A 23,218-nucleotide genomic window follows, 5' to 3' on the forward strand; every position below is an offset into this window, starting at 1 on the left:
TCTGTGCTAACAATCTAGAAGTAGATTCACTGCCTTGCTGTAGGACTTGAGCCATGTTGTTGGTCTGTACTGACCAAAATGGCTACACTGCCTTTGATCAATTTGGTATTAATACCACCCGCCCTTGATCTCAGAAATCTCATTTCTAAGGCAAATAGTGAATATTAGGCTTGTAGATATTTGGCTGAGTCAGTGTCAATCTGAAGCAGGAATTGTCCACAGATCTGCCTTGCTGGCCTGCTGGAACATTCTGGAATGAAATTATCAGCAATATTATGTACCACACAGGTATTCCCACGGCAATCAACTGGATATGATTTTGGGAACAGTCAGACAGGTTAGGGATCTAATCGGTCTCTTTCAAGGTTGCTGAATCACTGTTTTCTTGTCAGAGCATCACGATAACCATATTGCACCCTGTCATTTTTCTTCTTCTGATTTTCGATTCAAGATTTTCATGTTACAAGAGTTTGTTGGTGCAGTATGAGGATGGCTCCTTAAGGAGACCCCTTAAGGATGTTTTTTAAGGTTCCTACATTTTACTTTCATTTTCTTGTGTGCTTTTGGCAGTAGATTTTAAATGATGGAAAAGGGCATACAGGTATTAGAAGAATTTCTTTCAAGACAGAGAGAAACCTTTTGGGGTTTTCAAGCAAAGCCATGTTCTGAATCCTGTAAGGTAACTTTCATGCAAAATCTGCCATTATGCATTATGAATAATCCTTCTTTACCTACCTTCATAATCCTCTCCATTTCGTCCTATTCCAAGAATAGCAGACTTCTATTTAGTAGGGCTTTATAAGGGAATCATATTGCAGTACATCCTTTTGGTTCTGTCCTAATTACATGTTGATGGGCAGTTTTCATACAATCATATGAAGTCAGAGGAACATTAACTATAGGACAAGATATATGAGAATGACCATCAAGCTATATATCATTGTGGGGAAACATATTGGATGATGATGTCAAAGAAAGGAGAAATGGACTATCACACTGTAATTTCAAGACTGGAACATATAATGAGATATTGATATAAAACATATAGATGCTTAAACATTGGAACAGAGTTTTGAGGTTATAAGAGCTATTGCAGACATTTTGTATTATCATATGTGGAATTGTATGAACTGTGGCCCTGTACATCACAGTCATAAGCTGAAGGCCAGTTGCATGTCTTCTTGGAAATAACAGAAAGGTTTCTGTGATTGGCTTCAATGTGACCGGATTTTAAAAAATCGTAAGCTAATATAAGGTCAAGTTTATCATAAGGAAATGCTTCATATCAACACCCCATGGATTTAGTCCTGCCCTCATCGTTGTGTCATAGCATACTCATTTGTTAAATCTTGGATGTCATTAGTACTGTAATTACAGTAACTGTCACAGTGTCAGTCTCTGCTAAGAAACCTAAATGTTTTTTTGCAATTACTGTTCCATTGCACCTGTATGTCTGTGAAGCAGATGATAGAATTGAAAGAATCTGTTTTATTGGAGGACAATGATGATACTGTATGATGGGTGCAATTTAGCATGAAACATAAAATGATCAACTGCTAAGGGTCAAATATTCCCATGGGCATCATAACGCAAAGGGTGAAACGAAATGTCATATAATGTTACTTTATGATACTCTGCAACCTTTAAAATCATTTAGACAAAAGGATATACAAAAATTATAAGGCAGGAAATTTGTGAGTCGATTACTTGCCACGACTATACATGACTGTTCCTGTCACCCTGTAGCTAGCTATTGCATGAACATTTCATTAGAGTAAGATGATAGTTAAATGTCACATCCACAATAATGTACCAATTGCAATGTTCCAGCAGTATAAATAGCCTTCTGTATTTGTGTGCTCAACTCAAGTGCTTTCTGTGGTTCAGTTAACTCCACCGAGAGGGCTTTACAAAGATGTACATTAAACATTTATGTACCATCCTCTTGTTGGGATCATAGCTGAGTCACCCATTCAACCTCCTGATGCGTCCTCATTTGTCATTAGCACTTTCTGGCTATCGATGACAATATGGACATGCAACAGAGGACTAAGACAGGGCTTTGGCAGAAAGCCATTGATCATGCCTGCAAGGCTGGCGACTGTTACTCCAAATGGTGGTTATGATGACTGACCAATTCAGAGTAAGATAACTATTAGAGCGCCATGTCCTTCTTTTCCTTTCTCAGTACGCTGGAAGCTTGATAGTTCAGTACTACGACAGTAGGGTTCTGTAGAATCCTCTGCATAAGCTCTACCTGCTGCTTGACTGTCCCTCATTATAATTTATAGCACAGCGAGGTCAGGACTCTTCAAAGTCACTGTGCCCCTGGGATGAGTTGGAAAGATTAATGCTATGAATAGAACCAAGTGTACTGTCTCCCTCCGGCATCCTTTGTTAACACCTGATCACATTATGGCCTCCCCGCAGCCAGAGGCCAAACCAAATGGCCCAGAGCAATTTGTACCCAATTAGGATCAACTTGACTGATTGCTTTCTGCATAATTCATTTGGTTTCATTTGGTGCACCTGATCATCTGTAACAGCAGGGTATGGCACAGATGCAAGTAAAGGCATATCATTCTGTTTTCTAGGTCACAGCAGTTTGGCCATAACCAGGATGTATTTCAAATATGCTATATGTAGATTCTTCACCTTTCATCATCAGCATGCTTTGAATGCTATCAAAGACAAGAAACATTTTCTCCTGAACAGTTTGTTTTTTCCTGTGAATAATTTCATTATCATCAGGTTGGGAAATATATGGAGAAGGTAACAGAGTATTATATGTTGGCAGATATCTCCTATTGGTTGTCTATCAAAGAACTTTCATCATTCACAGGTAGTTTTGACATATCCAGGTCACCTAAATTGTAAGTAATTTTTTCGTGCATCAGACCTTTCTACCGTGAATGCTTATGATGTCACAAATGAGTTACAGATGTTGTGAATGATTCATCAAGTATCGGCATCGCTATGGCGACAGATCACATGTTAGTGTGAGGACGTTGCAGGTCCTGACAGGTGATCAGTTTGTGAGGCCAATTAAGTTGTTGATAAAACTAGTGGGGCTAAGATTTTCTCTTCCATTTTAGTGACAAAATGAAGTTCTTATTCTATGGTAGGTATCTTCAATCACCTCTTTTTTTACAGGCCAGTCCCTGTGCAACCAAATTTGTATTGGTTTCAGACTTTCAGTAGATGTTGATTTTCAGAAAAGTACTCTATCCGAAGCGACCCATGGCGAAACTCCATTAGAAGGTTAAGGTATGGGCAAAAAGTCCGGAGTGTCACCGGAGGGGTCACTGAACGGTCTCATGACTGAGAAGAACGAGGGCGGGTGGGTGGTAGCTCTCTTCTTCTCCATTGCTCCCCATCCCCCGCCGTTCGACCACTCCGTCATAGCTCGACAAGACAGAGAATACGCGTTCTGAAGCTTAAATACAGCTCTAAGGACAGGTGATAGAGTACAGGTGTTTCGTGAGGTCACATGGATTGCTCCCGACCAGGTGTCACCTCTTAAAGATGCGAAACCCTGTCAGAAACGCCCAAGTGTCTTACTTAGAATATTAGATACTGACTGTAAGACCTATAGGCATTTCTGCAGTTTTTATTCTCAGCCTTCGATGATATGTCTGTACTTAGATCTGTCTGCAGCCTTGGATGATATGTCTGTACTTTTGTCTTCAAGTTAAATTGGCTTTAGTAGGTTTGTAGTTTTATATTTAAATTACTTGTAATAGAACCAAACAGTAACAATGTAGAATATACAGTCATGTAGTTTTGAAATTTGGCTGTTTTGTTGAAGATTTTGTTTGGTAGAATGTATGCAGTGTATCATATGAGATGTGTTTCATTTCCTTGCAGATGTAGACCGTATGGTTAAGTAATTCTACTGATCACACAATTACAGACAATATTTTAGCTGCCGGGTTATGTAATGTACATGTAACGTTATGTAATATAAGACTGTGATCCAAAATGTTATTACATACATGTAATTCATAAAAATTTGTAGACCTGACATCATGAAGTGTGACAGCACTTTGTACTGGTTTATTGTGGTTTCAGTGTATCGAGACTGTAATTATTAGGTAGGTAATTTGCTTTCATTGCATGTCGTGATGTACAATAACCTTGACTGAGCCCTCATGCCACCAGTTTGCATGCATGATTTATAGCATCACGCTTTCTATAAATCTCCTCGGGCCAGAAATGCCATTTCGTTCATATCACGACCAGATCACTTTTAGCATTTTGGCCTTCTGGCAAGTAAGGAAGGATAAGGATGTATTATATGTAGTACTCTAACTAAAGGCAATAACATTTATCACGGAAGACATACTTTTCATGTACTGAGAGTTGGGAGTTACACAGCTGAAATGTTTGGCAGTCAATCTATTTGGTTTCCTCTACTTATTACATTGTAAGAATGATCTATTGAGAGAAGAATGTTGCTTCTCCTGCCCACCAAGTGGTGTAAGAGGAAATACTTAGTCCTATGTCTCTTTGTCTGTCTGTTATCCTTGCTTTCCATCCTGCTGTATGATATGCTTGCCTGGTATTTCTCTTATTATAATCTCATGTCTTATGATAAAGAGGGTTCATATCAAGACATACCAAGATGACAGCTGTGTAGATGATATTACCGTGCTGTAGCATAAAAATGTGATGTGATCTCAAGGCTTTTGTGTGTGTCATGGCTTTATTAGACTTTTACTGTGAGTCTTGAATACGTTATTATTTTCACATTTCTGCATATTTCGCCTTTCATAATGCAATGATAACACACGCTTCTTGCATTATCCTTACAAAGGAAGATCCCAAACCAAATCATGACGCTCATGTCACCTGAGAGACAGCTTGCATGCCAAGTTTTGATGGGGCGTAACTACTAAGTCATAAGAGCACCTCAGGTAGAGTGTGTGTAATTCTCCTAGGCTGGTGCATTAGTGGGAAGTTAAGTCGGATTTCTGGACACACTCAGAGATGGATGAGGTGAATTAGTGTGGACACTGCTGCGGAGAAATCTGTTTATTCCCAAAGGGCAGGAAAAACAGTATGACGTTGGTTGTAATGACAGGAATTACGCGTTGGAAAGCTTGATAACGCAGCTTATTTTGAAAGTATTTCCGAATGAAGGAGACAAAGTCTAAAGAGGATTGTGTCATCCGGCTCTCAAATAATCTAAGAAGGAAGTTCATCATAGTGTGTCACCGTGATTAAGAAAACAACTTATTTTCAGCTGCACAGCTCTACTATGGGCTATTTCTGAGAACATACAGCTACTTGAATGTCTGAACACATGGAGCCAGTGGAGGAGTATGATCTTCTAACTCGATAGTTACACCCACGTCTAAGATGAAAATGATATACACAGACAGCACTGACATGGAATGTAATTCACTGCTCACATGATTTTTGCAGACCATGTAGTACACTATCTGCAGTTTGTGCTTCTCTCCCCATGGGTAGCTGAAAAGGTTCAATAAGTACCACTTGGGCCGTTAATGTTGAAGAGCCTTGTGTTCCCCATAGCAACCCATCAAACAAAGGCCTGCCCATGTGTAGGAATTAGAAGCCTGTTCAGTATAGTCAGGATGGCTGGCCATGGGCCTAGATGCTCCGTTGTGGTATGGTGTGCTTGCCTAATGGTTTTTTTCTTACCGTGTTGATTCATTTGTTGATGTTCTCTTGGGAGGGTATGATTTGTGTGTTCTTTCTCCTTGGTACTGAAAGTGCATTCTGTGTTGTTGAGAATTTTTGTTGCAACTGTTTAATTACTAGATCCTATTAGCCTTTTAGAAAAGCCATGAGAGGGATTTTATAGCATCTGTAGCACTGCTATAGTGTCCTGTAAATGTGTTAGATGAATCTGTTTCAACATCCAATTTTGTATGTTATATATGCAAAGTCTACAAAAGCTGTTAAAACGTCTATATATGTACCAGACCTGTCCAAAGGATGTTCTTGTTTGTTGGGATAGAAGCAAGTTGCCTCCTTTACGTCACAGCTTCATCTCATGCCAACCCTAAACACTCGCATAAAGGGCTTTATGGTTCCCTTGGCAACAAGGTAAACACGTGTTCAGGTTAGAGGGCTCACAGGTGCGAGAGAAAAGGATGGTCAGCAATTTAGACAGTCTAGTACATGTATTGTGTGTTCTTCTTTGAATTTTAACTTAAATCTGCCTTGTTTAAGATTTGAATAGAATGACTTATGGGTTGTTTGTTATTTTATGAATGCTTACGATGTTCAAGTCAGGTAATAGAGAAACAAGGGGCTATCCCAGATCACACCTGAACCTAAATACCAACCTTTCTCTCCAGCTGCCACTTTTTTTTTAAACAATGGGCAAGTGTTTTGTATTTGACAGAATATCAGTAATATTTTGAGTATCAGCCCTGAAATTTCTAATTCAACAGCACATGTAATTGTATGGATTGGAGTTCAAAGTTTTGGCTTATATATTGTGTTATATATTTCAGAATGCAAGGTGAGGGGGACTTATTGAGAACTTGTATTTCGTGAGAAGGAAGATGAATCGCAGCCCCCCAACCCAGCCCCCAATGGCGCCACCTCGGGAGCCTGGTCAGCAGCCCCTCTCAGAGGGGGAGCGCTGCAAGAACGTGTACTTCTGCAAGAGTGGAGACCACCATTTCTCAGCCTGCAAGGTCCCCATCTCCAGGAAGAACTTCAGAACCTTTGATGCTCTTCTGACGCACTTGTCTCGCCGAGTTCCCCTGCCGTTTGGCGTACGCAGCATCCATACTCCGGGCGGCATCCACGGAGTGTCGACGATAGAACAACTTGAGGATGGGAAGGCGTACGTCTGCTCAGACAGAAAAGGACGAGCAAAACCAGTGGATCTGTCACTGGTATCGCGGAGACCGCCACCATGGCACCACAGTAAGCCAGACAGTGCAAAACGAAGAGCACTACTCCTCAGCCCAACACGCAAGCGAGTGAGCAAGACCTCATCAAACGCATCAACCGTCTCAAACAACCTGACTGTCCGAACACCGAAAAAGATTCTTGTCATGAAAAATGGCGACCCTCAGCTCAAGCACGTTTTCCTGCTAAATCGACGGACGGCACAAAACTTTGAGAACGTGCTAGACGATATTGCTCAGGTTTTACGCATCGCTGTTCAGAAACTCTTCACCGTGGAAGGAAAGAAGGTTGGTGGGAAGAATATGTTATGTCAGTGAAGCATGTAACATATGGTAGACAGGAAATGAATGATTTTAATGTTGTGCAATGTTGAACACATATGCGTAGGTCTTGCGTGGGTGTGTGCTTTCACAGACATGCATGTATTGAAAGAGACATATGACCATGCATGTAGATGTACAGTATATCAATTGATTACTGTTTCCTTTATATGAAGAATAGATATAATTGCTGTTGACATATAAGATGCTACATTAGGTTTGACCAATAGAATTTTTATATCGAAACATGCAATAACAAGGAGTATTAAACATGGGCTTCTAGAGAGGCCTGACCAGGAGTATTGAATGGGTAAATGGAGTGGGCTCTGACGGGCAAACACAGTCTGATCATGATCTCCCTAATCAATGACAAAGGACTGAAGACAAATAGAAAATACTAGTAAGCAGGTAAGCTCAAAGATTTGCCATTTCTTCCAGGAAATATGAAGATTGTGTTTGCCATGATAGTTTAAAGACAAAAGTTTCTACCCACAACAAACATATAACTGTGGACATGTTCTGTTCTGATATATTCATCCATAACTTTGGATTCATTCTTTCTACAAAAAAAATATTTCAAACGCCCACAGGTAATGCGAAAATAACCACACAGTTGTATACGTGTACAGTAGAAGTGACACAGGTCCTGCGTGTCGAAAACATCCCTACCAAGTTACGGGTGACAAACACCTAGAGTGTCCGCGGCACGCTGGGCAAACAAACGTGTCAGCAAACACGTTTGACAAGCACTTAATGCCGACTCAAGGGTGGAGGGAACAAAGCCTGATTTCCCTGGTGTTTCTCCAGAATGTGCCTCCCTGCTGCTAGAGGTTCCATGTAGTTCCTGTTTTCCTCGGCAGTAACAGTGAAATTTGCACAGAGGATTTCTGTTTCGTAAAGCTACTCAGTCTGTCAGATTTGTAGGAATCCCCTCAATTAATAGTGCAGATGTCACTGAATGCATACATCAACATTTGTCTTTCTTGTTTCTTTTTAGTTTTAAAGGGCTTGGAAATTGTGAGCAACTATAAAATGTCCCTGTTGTTGATGAATTTGAGCCCTAAAAGAATGAGCTGGAGACAGTTTGCTATTTGTAATACCTTTGCACCTGTACCTCTGTTTGAAAATTATAAAAAGGAAAGCATAAGGCAACCAACTGATTTGAAATCTTATCAGCATGTAAACTTGGATACCAATGATACAAGTAATGAGGTATGAAGTTATTTTCTTTTCTCAGTTATCAAAAATGGGTCAACTGACAGACAGAAACAATCATAATGGCTGCTCGTACAATGTTTTTTTCTGTCAGTGAGTAGTAGGAAGAGAATATGGCATTGAAACATATAGCATAATGTTTTCCAAATATAATGGACATGAGATGTGCCTTAAGTGTCTAGAGTGTACTTACGTTTCCAAAACCATGCTTTCAAAATAGTCTGTAATGGAAGTGGCTACGAAATATATAGAAATTAAACAAAAAGACCATTTATGCCAGAAGGACCCTCCTTCACCTAAAGTGCCTTTAGAAGGTGTTCCCAGGTGAGCATCCATCCTTTGACATGGTTTTCTGGAGCATGTCAAGGATGACTGAGAAGAAAATCCAGTATTTACCTGTGAGTTAAGAAAGGATTTCACCTTAAGTAGCACACCTGGGTCTCAAGATGCCTCCTGAAAAGAAGACAGAACAATTCAGATTCACATTATGTCACCAGGCAATGAAGAAGAGTAATTAAGCTTTTATCTTGTTAATGTAGAAATGTAGGCCATTGTTTTGCAGCTAACATACATCTGTAAATACGAAATACAAGTTAGACTACCGTATTGTCTCGAATAAAGTACGCACTTTTTAAACATTTAAAAATTCAAAAGGCACCACAAATCATTGCTAAAGTCAGGGTGCGTACTTTATTTGAGGTTATTGCCAGGACAAATTGGAAAAGGACCTCAAACTTAAACGCTTGCTTAATCAAACCAGGAACCCAACTGCGGTGAAACAATACATGGCTCAATACCTGCCAATTTGTAACTTGTCGTAGGCAATCCTCAAGTTTGCAGAGACGATGCTGGCGGAGTAAACAAGAGAATCTTTTATGAATCTAAGGAATGGCATTATGTAGAAGTCCTTGATATAAGAAAAATGACCTGGAGGTAATACAGGGAACACCATAAATTTGAATTTATCCTGTTCAAAATGTGTTCAAGATCAGTGGAGAAGGGGTGCGTACTTTATTTGGGGTTTTTGACTTAACTTTTCAGTTCTGCAAATTTTTCTGGAACTAGCCCCAAATCAGGGGTGCGTACTTTAATCGAGAAAATACAGTAAATAGTTTTTGCAGCAACTAATTTGCTGCAGTTACTGTTTATTAGTTCTTACACAATCTCATGATACGATATGTATATAATGTGTGAGAAGAAAATTGAATTAGTAACAGAAAAATACTTTTTGACACCTTGCAGCACTGAAAGCAGCATTCCTACATTTTTTTATGTTATCTGCAACACTGTGCCAAATTGGGCCGGCATACACAAAATTTATGTGTAAGGACCAGGCATAAGGAAGATACATGTGTGTGGCAAGTCTTTATTAGAGTGTAACAAGGAAGATTTTAGGTCATATCCTGTGAGAGGCTTTGGTGCATTCTGATTTCATAAATCACAGCACTTAAGTGTACACAGGGGGAAATGGAATGGGCTCTAATGGGCAAAAACATTCTTATCATTGAGAAACCAGGGAAAATTCAATGTGTTCTCTGAATGGGCCTAATTAATAGCAAAGGGCTGAAGACAAATCACCCACTCATGCAATGCATCAAATTTCTTCTTATTTGTTTCCAGTTACATGTCCCTTGTGTCAGGATTATTCATTGCGCTTACACGTTATTGTAATAAATCCACGAAGCAGCTCCTAATGAAAATTGAGCTGTAGGTGGTTGACGGCCTGTGACAGAGATGGATAGCGTGCTCTGTAGCACGACTGACATTTTAATCAAACCAGTGGACATCAAATTGGGCTCTAATGTCACTTCATGCGATGAAATTTGTCTCATGGAAAAGTTTTTGACAGTTTGCAGTCAGGTTTGCCAGCCACAGTAATGACCTCTTTGATGTGTGCCCTTCATAATGTGTAAGAATGCAGTAAACATGGGATTTAGGATCAAAAGGAAGAGCCTATGACGTTTCTATTCAGTTGTTGCTTCACAAATGCGAACATTCCTCATGTCCCGTGACCCCTGTAGGACCTCCATTTGGCATAACCCAGTTTTGGGGTAAATCTGCTGTAATTCTGAAGATCTCTTCTTTTCCACCTAATTACTCAGATTTTGAAATCCTCTTACAGGATGCCCAGTTGCTACAAACTTCTAAACATCCTGCCGACTGGGCTGGCTTTGTTTATGTTCTCCTTGGCAACCTTTGTTGGAGGGTAATTAGGGCAGTTGACCTCTGCCCTGGAAAAGTTTTGGGTGCTATGGCGACCCCATTCCTCACGCACGCTTGTAATTCAAAATTGAATCGTATTAGTCATATTCTGTTTTTTTGGTCTAGAGCACAACTCGTCCAAAGTGTAGCAAAGTCAATGTTCGTATCTTATATAGGACTGACTGCAAAATCCTCTGTCACTTTTCTAGTTCATCTGATAGCACATCTATTTAGTCTGCCTTCTGGTCAAATCTGACAAGGTCATCTCTAACAGTGAAATTAAGTTTGTTGCTATCAGTAGTGACATCATTTAGGGAAGTCAAAAAGCCCTTTACATAATCCACATGTATACACATTGGTGATTAATGATGTAGGAGACCAATAACTAAGGAAGAAAAATGTGTCACTGACTGTTTTGTTCTGTTTTGGCAACATTTTTAGCTTACACAATTAAGGCATGTTAATTATAGGTTTAGAGTAGATTATTGCAGAAGGACAGATGTGTTATCAGATAAGGAAGGCTGTAATTTCTCACCAAACATGAGCTTGGGTTCATTGAACTGGGTGTGTCTACATCTGCATCAACATAAAGCATTTGTTACCTAATCAAATGTTACAAGTAGGGTGACAGGCAAAAAGCCAATCAATTTTTGGTTTCTGTTGATATTTTTGTCATTTATGGTTTAACAATCTCAAACATTCTTGACTTGGCATTCTATACAGCCAATGCATCCTTCCTGGGTCCCACTTGTTTTGCCACATTAATGAGTTGGTACTTCATCTTCAGTATACTTTTATGTCTATTGGTAGTTTTGAATCAGTATCACCATGTTAATAACATTCATGCTATCAAGGACCAAAGGATTTGTCAAATTGCTTTCAATTCTATAATTATTTTTACATTGTATAAATGAGCTTCTCTAGATCTGTGGCAGTTTGCTTCAACAACAAGCCATTGCCACTTTATACATATAGGAACCTTTGTTATGCCTCAGTAACCGTGTCATAATCACGCTCTAAGCTGCAGTCCTTTAAACCTTTTAAGAATGTTCCATTACCTGCAGTAAGTCCGTTGAACTGAGCTGCACATGTAATGTAAAGCTCTTAAGAAGGTTGGGCATTATGACAGAGGACAAAAGGGCAAGCATTTGGAACAGACACACCAGTACACACCAAAGCCATTACATGTTTATCACACAGTTGTCTGGAGACATTTGTAGGATGATAATCATTGCTGGTAACATGCCACAAGTAAGTGGTAGTTTGTCACGTAGTAGTAGAGACAAATTGTACACGTACACATTGGCTAGGTGTTGAGAGCTTTAGTGTGGCATTATTCTAGACAGTAAGAACAGGTCATTGATTTTGTACAGAAAGTAATTTGTTTTGTTAAACATCTTACTCTATTTATAGACATTAGTCACCATATCGTGGTTTGCCAAGTAAAAAGGTTGCTCTGTGTCCATAGTTACTGTAGTAATAAATACAAGTACTCTTGCTGCTTCTTTAAAGATGGTTGAATGTTTGCTTTTTCTTATGGTGCCATGATATCTAGCCAGAACTCTAAGCATATTTGGCAATAGAATATAATAGAAAGTTATTAAATATACTAACAGGATTGTCATTACTCAGAATCATACTGAATAGAGTGTTGTTCCTTAGGTTGACAGTTTACAAGGCGTGTTCAGCGGACCTGATGTGTTTGTAGCAGCTGGGAGGGAAGGCTTCAAGCCTATGAACGGCCCCGTAGCCTACGTCCCCCACCCACCCAACAAGCCACCCCGGGACAGAGAGAGCAGGGCCACACGAGAAACAGACAAGAGGAGCCCGCTGAAGCCCACTGAGCCCAAGAAATCAAGTGAGTACTGGTTTCATTGTCTTGCATAGTATGCAAATGCATTCTTCTCTATTGTGCATTTCTTTTAGAGAATCACATGAACATATGAAAGAGACAATTTTTGTGTTTGCCGATTAATGTGTGGGACTCGAGTGCTCAAGCTGAAGAGAGAAAAATGTTATTAAAGGATATAAAAATTTTGTTGAAAAAAGTGCTTTTTGATTTGAATTTCAGCTACTTTGAAAACTTACAGCAGTCTTAAATCTCTAGATGAAAGTTGCAAAAGTGAAAGTATGGATGAACTTGTAAGTTTGAAAGCTGGCCAAAGTGTATTCAGTTCTTTTCCAATGGCTTTTCCAATATTTGCAACCACAAAATCAGCACCACGGACAACTCTTACTCGTTTGTATCCTCTGCAACAGTTTATCATAGTCAAATTTTCAAAGCATTATGATTAATATTATGTACAATATCATGTATTTAGTGGTTTGTCTTACTCAAGATAAGACTCAGTCAAATAAGAAAGGGGAAATTTAGCAATGATTATGGTACATAACCATTCCTCAAATCTATGTCTATTGTGGGAAGCAAAAGTCGGTTACTGTTTCCTTATTAGATGTTGAGAAATATCAGCAATTCTTTAATGGCTTGCTTTAAAAATCTGTATTCAAAGAGCAACTGAATGCTGTTATCAGTTTTGGTGCGTTCAATCATGAAGAGTTTAGATAACTACGACAGTCATGAGCATCAATCTTGACTACTTTGTACCAGGAGTGCTACAAAGTCAGATAGGATCGTACATGATAAACAAATACCTTTTTGTATCAGACATGTACATGTGTGCACTCTTGGGTAGATGCTGGGCTGGCAGCTTGCTAGTGCTTATGAGTCTGCACTATCATCAAATGTATCTCTTATCAACATGCATGGTTTACCCATTGTATGGTCTCATTTGAGCTGCATCAAGTATGTTAAATGTTATCTGTCTCATTGCACCTGTACAGCATCATGTCTTCTCCCTTTAGATTTGTACCATGAAGTGTTTCACAGCTTGAAACAGCTTCTTTTTCAGGCATACAGCTGCCAATCGGACGTCCAACTTTTCCATTAAAGTTTTACAACTTGTTGTTTCTTCCTTTGGTTAAACTGTCATGTTAATATATCCACATTATCCTTGCAGCCATTTTGGGTAAAATTTGCTGCTTTTATGCTAACACAGACGTTCTTTTGCAAACCATTTCTGTGGATCTCAGATGGGAAGTTTATCCCGTACCGTATTACAAAAGTTTAGTAATACCGTCTGGCAGTTTCATCTGGCCCAGAAAACATACTACGTCTGTGCTTGTCATGATTTCTGCAAATTTCATCCTGCATGGCGGCAATGATAACAGAGTAGGAGCAGGCAACGGGAGCGTAGTCTGCACTGCCAAGCTGCCTTGCAAAGCCCCGGGTTCAAAACAGAACTTCAACCTGCCAATGGAAGCCCCAGCTGGAACAATTAGACGTAAAGTCCTCCAAAGCCAGGGTGATCTAGCAAATGGGAACATGGAGACTGTTAAGAGAAGTCTAGTCGGGAAACGTAATGAGTGTGTTAGTCATAGCGTGCCAAGAAGGCCACAGGAGGTTACTGTTGGTTTTGTTGTGGCAGGGAATGAAAGGTCACCTGTGGGAGACAGTGTTGTGGTTACTGCTGATAAACAGCAGGATAGTGAAGGCACTAATCTGTCTGAGAGCAATAGAGGCACAGTGGAAAACACTAGTCCTACCCAGGGTAGTAAGAGCAGTATTCGAGAGGCCGCACACGGAGGAGCAATAAAGAAAATACAATCCACACCCCTGCATAATCACAAACAGAATGGAGACAATAGCTTGAAGACTGAAGTCTTCCCATCTGTGGATGATGATAAGGGCAATGCTGCTGCAGCTCCTGCAGAAAGTGCAGGCTCCAACAATGATAAAACTCTTTCTGGCACTGTGGAGGGCAGCAACCTGGTGAGAGATATCAATGGTGGCATTCATGACAGCGAGCCTAAAGCCCAAGATGAAGTGTATGAAACTCGTAGTGGCGCTGTAGAGAGCAGCAACCAAGTGAGTGATATCAGTGGTGGCGTAGATGACAACAAGCCTAAAGCACAAGATAATGTACCAACAGGAGTTGAAGTTGAAAGCGTGCAACACACCCCATCCTCTAGAGCCCATGGCTCACGTCAGTCCCAGTCTAAGAGCTTGTACAAAGAGGATGTTAGGTCCAGCAGGAATTCTAATGAGAGACTTGCAAGCAAAGAAGGCATTGCCCCACATTCCCCCCACTCTGTGGAAGAAGGTAGAGACAATAAAAGGTTGCCGATGTCCACGGTTGTAGTGGCTGCAATGGAAGCTGCCATAGGCAGTGAACAAGTGATGGGGGACAGCAACATGGCTAGAGAAGGAGGTACCAGGGGAGGAAGTGACACAGAGATCCAACAGCAGCAGAAAGGAACTGCAGAAGGGTTGAGGTCTCAACAGGCTAATGGCATACATAAGTCTGAAGGGATTAGAAAGAACATGCTTCAGAACAAGCAGGAACCGGGTCGGAAGCAGCAAAGAAAGAAAGCATCAGTGCCGGCGACAAAGAGGGGGCAGCTGCCCAAGGTCAATGGCGCTCAGAATGAAAGTCATCAAGTGGATTCCAGGCTTGTGCGGAGACATGAAGTAGGCGGTCTTCACTTGCCTGACCTGCAAAGTCACAAAAGAAACAATGATATGAGACACACGAGGGAGAAGGATATGCAAAAAAGTACTCGACCGACAAGGAAGACTAGGGCAGATGGCAGAGGACTACCATCAGTGACAGCACCAGGGGCGCAGAACGCAGAACCGGAGAATATTCCAACCAATGAGTCTACCGGTCAAAAAAACGTGCAGAGTGGGATGGGAGGGACCAGTGAGATCCGAGAGGTGTCACAGAAACAGCAGATCCAGCAGATAAAGAAGAAGATCCTCATAGATGACACTTTCCCTCACATCCCACTCTGGGTTCTGTGTATTGTCCAGAAATATTTCTCTATGTACCGACGGCAACACGAGAAGGTCATGAAGATTCAGCTCGTTGTGGAACAGTTAGAAAACCATGGCAGGAGGGGGACAGTTCCACGTAGTGTTAAAGTCATTTTGTCCAAGCCAACTGTATCGTCAGAAGATAAGCAAGTAGTTGAGAAGCATTGGTCAGAAGCGAGGGAGGCTTGCGAGGGATGGTGCCTGTCCACGGTGCTGAATGCCAGGAAGATGGAACACAAACGTCTGATAGAAGGACTCGAGGGCATCAAGCGAGAGTTTGACCAAGAACTGACACAGGTGATTTCCGATAAAGGAAGCAACTACCAGTTAGAAGGAGAGGACCACAAGGACCTTGCATTAGATTCACACCATCTCGAACATTTCTATGAGCAGGGCAAGATCATGTTCATTCGGATGATCCAGAAAGTCACAGATACTGCTGGAGGAAGCACCAACTTCCAGCAAGCCGCCCTCCCTACAAAAACTCTGCATCTTAGGCTCGCCAAAGAAAAGAAGAGGTCTATGTCTGACTACCAAGAGTTATACAAGATCCACAGTTACCAAATCGACACAGAGTTCCAGCACAAGAGGCTTGGACCTGGAGGATTTCTGGAAATGAAGGATTCTGTGAGGCACGACAGCACTCCTAGACGTCAAAGGCTAAGACGACAAACACCTTTTAGGAAACTCCGGAGACGCTAGTAGTCCTGTCATCAATAAGGCATTTGGTACAAAAAGAAGCAATAAGGCCTTGGAAAAAAGTGTTGTGTTTCTGGTTAATGGGCTGCCCTTAGCAAAAACCTGTCGACCCTAGCCTTTTTTTGGGGTCAACCGCTGATAGCTAAAAAAAGATGGGGAAAAAAGACTATTGGAAACGCAACATTAATTTTCCTATTCCTAACCATGATAAGAAAAGGACAATCTTCTGAGCTGCATAGAAACTGTCAAATACTCAAATCACATCAGGTTGCCTGTCAGATTGTTCTTACCCTCAACCTTTGCATTCAGAATTGTGCTTTTACTTCGAATATACATTATGATAGTAATGTGACAAGTGTTCATAATCATATGTGAATGTTTTAGCGAGTCACCTTCAGGCAAAATAGATACTGTTGCTGATTAGGATATCCTGCAAAGGTTGAATGGCAGAGCAATTCAGACATGGTAGTGGGAAGTGCATTAGTGTGCCTGAAGCAACTATTATCATGGCAGGTACAAAGTTATCTTTTTAGCACACTGGCAACACTGTAGTCAGACACCATGGCGAGTTAATGGTCTGGTACGTAGATTTACAGCTTACATTTGATGAAGCAGGGGTCTATATATCTCTGCAAGTCTCACATCGTGTGCATCAACAGCCACTTTGCTGGATACAAGGCGACCTCTGACCAAGCCTTAGGCCATCCTGTTAAACGATTTTTCTGTCATGATACATGTATAAGCAAACAAGTTTAAAGAAAATTTATGATTTTGAGCTTTCTTATATGGAATGTTCCAAACCTTTGTATAAGACATACATGTATGGCAACTTAAGGTGCATTTCCTATCCATGACAATTCATTTTTCATGATTTTAACTTCCAGCAATGTAAAACAGAACATTTTGCGTAGTTTTCTTACATGAAATAAGTATGGTAAACTTGATAGACTAAGTTGATAAATGTGAGTTGAAGTGCTGTATATAATTCACATGCCATTGAATTTTTATTTGTAACACAGGAAACACCAAATTAGCTATGATTACTGAGATTAAACCATTTCCAATAGTTTGTAACAAATTGCTCTTCCAACAAGTAAATCAGTTTGAAGATGTATGTGGAAGCAAATTAGTGTTCAATGGTACCCAGCATAAGTTTGGAAAGCATGAGAACTTGTTAAGTTGTATCTCTTCCTTCGAAAAACTGTTGATATTTCATTAAGGATGTATGACATATGAATACCTGACATGTACATGTACTACTGAATTAGTACATATTTTATACTCATCTGGTAATTCATGAAAATTGGGCTGTATATTGTGTGTAAGCTTTTTATCTAGCAGTGAGACTTGACATTATACTATTATATAGGGCCTGGCCATTCTTTTGCCACTACAGGATGGTGTTTTTAACCACGAAGATATTGTACAGAGCTATGACTGTGTGTGCTATACTAGCGGAGATACTTGACGTTTTACAAGGCTTAATTTATCTTTTCTCTGTTATTTCTAATTCTATTAATTATCATGCTGACAGTATAACTTCCATTAACATTAATCCACCAGGTTACATAAATCTGCTGCTTTGAAAAACAGTGGGTTTGAGAGATCTCTAGTGTAACACTCCTCAGGTATGCACAGTTTAGATATACAGAAGTGCATCATCCTGGGGGACATTAATTTGGAGATCTGTTTGGATGCATCTTTTCAGGGTGGCAGAATTAGGAACCCCGGTGGGATTATGTCATTAGACGTTACTTTTAGATGTAGAATAATATGATAAGATAATGCTGGACAGGTGTATTGTAGAACTTACTTACACCCATTAGATATGATAATTCAGTTGAGTGTGTACAGCAATAAAGTCTGTATTAGCCAGTGAGTAACAATTTGTCATTTGCTCATTTTGTACCCTTCCATTTCACTACAACTTGTCTGCTGTGACAATGGCCCTCTTGGGGATTTTTAGAGCATGGATGCCAGTATGTCGGGTGTGAATGTGTAGCTTGCAGAGTACATCAAGCGAGCTGTTGATCTGTACACTTGTCAGATTGAGGTGCGATCTTGTAAATTGTCAAGTGCAAATGTGTTGCGTAGAGACATCACACTGTATATCTGGCGACATTTACGTTGTCTACATTCAGTCATTCTCTCAGAGCACCCCAGGCAGATGACTTACAGATATCCATTTGAAGTTGTAGTCGTAAAAAAAGTGTTGATGGGAGTTTTTATGGCCGGTATTTCCGTTGGTAATGTGAGATATCCATGTATACTAGAGGCTGAGACTGAAGGGCATCTTATTGGCCTTTGTACAGCTGGCCATGGCATGAAAAACGAGCCTTTATACATCCATCTGTCGGTGTTTTAATTTCCTGTTCTGTCAAAGGGGTGGAGGATCCATTGACGTCAATACCAGCTGTTGACATTTCCTTTAACGTATCCTTGATAATGTGTGCAGTGCTTTCACCAGGGAAGGGATAAAAGCCTTGCTCAGAATGATCAATCTTCAGTAAATCTCGTTTCTCTATAGAAAATCAGTGTTATTCACAGGTGATTAGTCAGTCAGGTTTCTTTGACAGATAGTCCATCTCTTTTTTAGACTCTATTAGACATCTGCAGTAAATCATAGTAACCTACAAGGTATAATATCTTAAATTTAGAAATGTCTACGAGTATGAGATGATACCTTTGTGAAGATTGATACAATGATAGACAAGAAATAATTGAAAATCTCATACTTCCTTGAAATATTGGGGATTTTGGTAAATCTATTGTTTCATTGTGAGTTTTGAGAAAATCAGTGTCATTCACAGGTAATCAGCAACCTGCGAGTGTCAGCCAGGTTTCTTTGACAGATAGTCCATGTCTATTTTAGAGATTTGCAGCAAGTCATAGTAACCTACAAGGTTTGATATCTTGAATTTAGACATTTCTACAAATACGAGATGACATCCTTGTCAAGATTAATGAATGATAAAAAGGAAAGTGAAGATCTCATAATTCCTCAAGATAATTGAAGTTTTTGTAAATCTATTGTTTCATTGCAAGTTTCTTGCTGATTGTTCCTCATGAACAATAAAAAATGGTGATAACCAATAATTATTGATAGATGAAATCAAACCCAACAGATTATTTTAGGAATATCTGACTGAAATATTTTGATGAATATAACCCAATATCATATCAACATAAAAATATTTTGGATGTGTGAGTTAAGTTCTGTGTCAAGAAACAGCAGACAATACACAATTTCAATGAAAATGTTTAATATGCATGGTAAAAACATTCATAATGACAATAGTAGCTCCAAACCAATATTCTCCTCTGATATATTGCACCAACTGAAAGATAGGAATAAAACATTTCAATGAGCTTAGCACCTTACTTAAAATCTTACACTCCTTGTTTCAGAGGAGACACAAGAAGAAGAAGATATTAGAAGGCATAAAACTGATAAAGGCAGTGTGAAATTAGATGTCCCATAATGTAGCTTTCATTTTGATGTCTGTAGACAGTAAGGGAGGCCCACTTTCAACTATCTGTCATATGAGAATCCTGGTTATTTTGTGACTAACTGTTACATGCTGGATGTTAAAAATGCACAAAAGTGATATTGTTCACAGTGTGTAATTTCAAACTAAACCAATGCACGTCGCTGTTATCACTCAAGTCCAGCCAGTCATAGGATTCACTTGGTAATGGACTTGCTCCTAAGAAACATCAACAGTCTGAGATAGATACATGTAGTAAGTGGATAGTTGTAGTACATAAGGATTAGCTGCAAGTGTGGTACGTAAAAGATAGGTACTTTGTCCTTACAGGATTCTTACTGCATTAAAACTATTTTGACCTGTCAAAGTATCGACTCCTAACTTATCAATCATACACTCGAGCTCCTGTGAACTGACAAACCATGCTGTTACTCCACTCAGTTGCAACATTTCTGCTCTTATCTTCAAAGAAAATGGAGGACCTTGTTCAAAAATTGAAGAGCACAACTGCTTTTTGAAGAGTGTAGAGGGTGAATGAAAATCCATAGTGAGTGCTCTCAGGCTTAAAAGTGTACTTTGATTTCACGAAAGTCTGCACTCATAAAGAATACTCAGTTGTACAGGACACTCTTGTGAGTTTTTAAGAGTAGCATTGACATTCTGACGTGACCTAAACATGAACGATGATGCCATGTTGATAACTTATGGTCCACTACGACCCTAACCTTTTGCATCCCCCATTTAACGGTGCACTTAGTCTTCTCTAAAGTCAGAACATTTTGGTTCACATTTTACTACATATAGATGTACAATGTTCGGCACTTCTGTGAACAGTCAAGTGGGTCCTCACTGCAAACTCTTCAAAATCCTCCCCTCTTCTAGATGTAGTGGTGTTCCTACAATTGTTGTTAGAAGAGCCGTCACAAGCAATTGACCTCTGTAGTCCTGGGTTCTGCACACTTCTCTCTCAGGCATCTGTCTGTAGCAGGCCTGAGACATTTGAAAAACAAACTTGTAGAGTCTTTCAATGGTATTGAACTTGTATTGCTTTTGCCATGGCAACTTAATCCTAATCATACTAACAATAGGGAGTGTCAGATTATGTTAGAAAGTACATTTTGTTTATCAAAATCAATGATCATCATGATAGTTGTCCCTTATATCAGAAAATAGGCATCAGAATATATGTTGCACCTACGGTCTGTAAAACATTTCATCAGTAGACTAGTACGCTGCTTGGTCCTGTTATAACACGTGTAACATGTTACCCCACTTCCCCCCTTCCTTGGCTAGTTGATGGCTGGCAACGTGAAAACACAGCGGCTGTGCAACCCCTCCAGGAAGACAAGGCGCCCCTTTCAGGTATCAAATCTGACCAGGGAGTCCACAAAGGTATCGGACTGCCATTTCAGCACCAAGGAAAGAGAAAAACCCAAAAGAAGAAAAACAAAAAGAAAGCAGGCTTAGGAGAAGTTGTGTACCATAATCCACTTGAGACAAAAGTAACCCTATGGCTGCTTGAAGAGAATCAGTTTGGGAAGAGTAATCTGGAAGGTTGGTTACAAACAGAAAACACCACCTCGGAAGCTTGTTTCGAACTACAAAACAGCAACATGCAGGGTTGTTCTGAACAACAAAAGTGTAATCAGAAAGATTCACATCAAGGAAAGAGTAAGCATGAAGATTGTTTGAAACAAGAGAAAGGGAGGCAAAATGGTTCTTTGGAACAAAAGACACAGAAAGGCAGTGTGGTAACAAAAAGATGTAGCCTGAATGGTTGTCTGGAACAAGAAAAAATGACACCAAATGGTCGCTTGGAACAACTAGCTAAAGATGATGAACTGCCCTTTGATTTGGTCTGTAAAACCCCAAGCCTGCTCATGTCAGTCAAGTCAGAGGAGTTAGATAAACCTGAAGACGACCTTGACAATATTTCCCATAAATCAACAGACCTGTCAGAGGCTGGCAATAAGGAGTTTGGAATTTTATTGGATAAAGGAGAGCTTTTTCATGAGTTTGTTTACAGTGACACATTTGAGGACAGTGATGTAGAGAGTGAAGTGTCTGAAGATATTCAGCTTTTTGAGAGAAGCTCCACTGTGTATGATGGTGCAATGGAGTCAGCAATGACACAACATTGCCCATCCAGTGGTTTTTACGGCTCAATGCAAAACATGCAAGATCAGGAAACGGAAAATATGGATATGTCAGACAGTGATGACGAAGGCTGGCAGTGGCTTACGGATGTTGCTTCTTTTTATTTTGACCATGCGTTGGCAAAGAAAGGCCCTGAAGCTCAGAACAAAAATCTCCTTCGTACGCAGAAATACACCAGGAGAGAGAAGGAGTTTTTCCTGTCTAGACATCCCTGGAAGTAACTTGAGTCATTTGAAGAGGAATTAATTGAGCACTTTGAACCAAAGAATGATTAGATGTGAAATGCTCATTGAAAGGGCTTATCATAATTTTCCAAATTTGATGTCGGCATCTCTTAAAGGAACACTGCCTTTGACAAGAAACGATTACTAATGAATATGCACAATGAATGCTTCGGGGAAGATGAAAGTTTTACTACATGTACTTCAAAAAGCTTGGAGACTAATTCATGGTGACTTCAAAAGAACTCAAGTGACTTGCGTTGCAATTGATTTATCAACGCTTGACATCTCCAACTCATTAGAAAGGCTAGCTCATTAATTATATCATTAACTAGCTAATGGGTTGTGCTAGCCTCTTGTATTATAGATTCAATTCAACATAAACTGGTTCTCCAGTTTTTCCCTTTAGTCACTGACGAATGACAGCAAATGCTGTCTGAAACGTCTGACTGTTTCAAAATTTAATCCAGTTGCTTGAATAACTGTTGTTTGGCGTGTCAATTCTACCCAGTTTATCAAAGTGGTTAGGTAGAAATAGAATGTTCCCATGCAGTTGAAGAAGTTTTCAAACAGGATTCAATGAAAATATAAACTTTGTAGATGTCACTTTGACTTAGATAGTTAACCTGACTTGACTGACACAGCTGAAGGGATGCAAACTAAATGAAAGGGACAGAAATTGATGTCCTTTATTGCGGACTATAGAAATCCTATTGATCTTGTGGACACCTGGTCAGAAGCAGATACCTCAGGGGTAGCTAACCTGGACTCTTGACGGATGCTTTGACTGGACTGTGGACTGGACATGACATGAACTATACAACTGGACAGACCCAGACTGGCTTTGATTGGACTGTGGACAGGACATGACATGAACTATACGACTGGACAGACCCTGGTTCACTACATGTGAGATCAGTGTATCACAGTGGATGGACTGCAACAATATAAGACTGGACTTGACCAAACTGGACTGGACTGGTCCTGCATTCGGACAGATTAAGCGGCTGGAGACTGAACAATGGACTGAACATTATAGACTGAATGACTCAGGAGGATCAGAAAGAATTAAACCTAGTTTGACATGACTGGGCAGACCTGGGCTGCACTGCAGCAGACTTAACTGTGCCAGACTGTACTGCAGCAGAC

General features: G+C 40.1%; 1 protein-coding gene across 5 annotated transcripts in view; it reads left to right on the top strand.

The window, feature by feature from the left end:
- LOC136428622 (lipoxygenase homology domain-containing protein 1-like) overlaps positions 1–23,218 on the top strand; it is an 87,772-nt gene that overhangs the window by 13,910 nt on the left and 50,644 nt on the right. For all 5 annotated transcript variants that reach the window (XM_066418271.1, XM_066418273.1, XM_066418274.1 and 2 more), the window contains exons 3-4: positions 6,489–7,181; positions 12,294–12,489. In XM_066418271.1, coding sequence (XP_066274368.1) covers positions 6,540–7,181; positions 12,294–12,489 — 838 coding nt within the window. In that variant the 5' untranslated portion in view covers positions 6,489–6,539. The remainder of the gene's footprint in view (positions 1–6,488; positions 7,182–12,293; positions 12,490–23,218) is intronic.

This window comes from Branchiostoma lanceolatum, chromosome 2, assembly GCF_035083965.1.
Source record: "Branchiostoma lanceolatum isolate klBraLanc5 chromosome 2, klBraLanc5.hap2, whole genome shotgun sequence".
Classification (NCBI taxonomy): domain Eukaryota; kingdom Metazoa; phylum Chordata; class Leptocardii; order Amphioxiformes; family Branchiostomatidae; genus Branchiostoma; species Branchiostoma lanceolatum.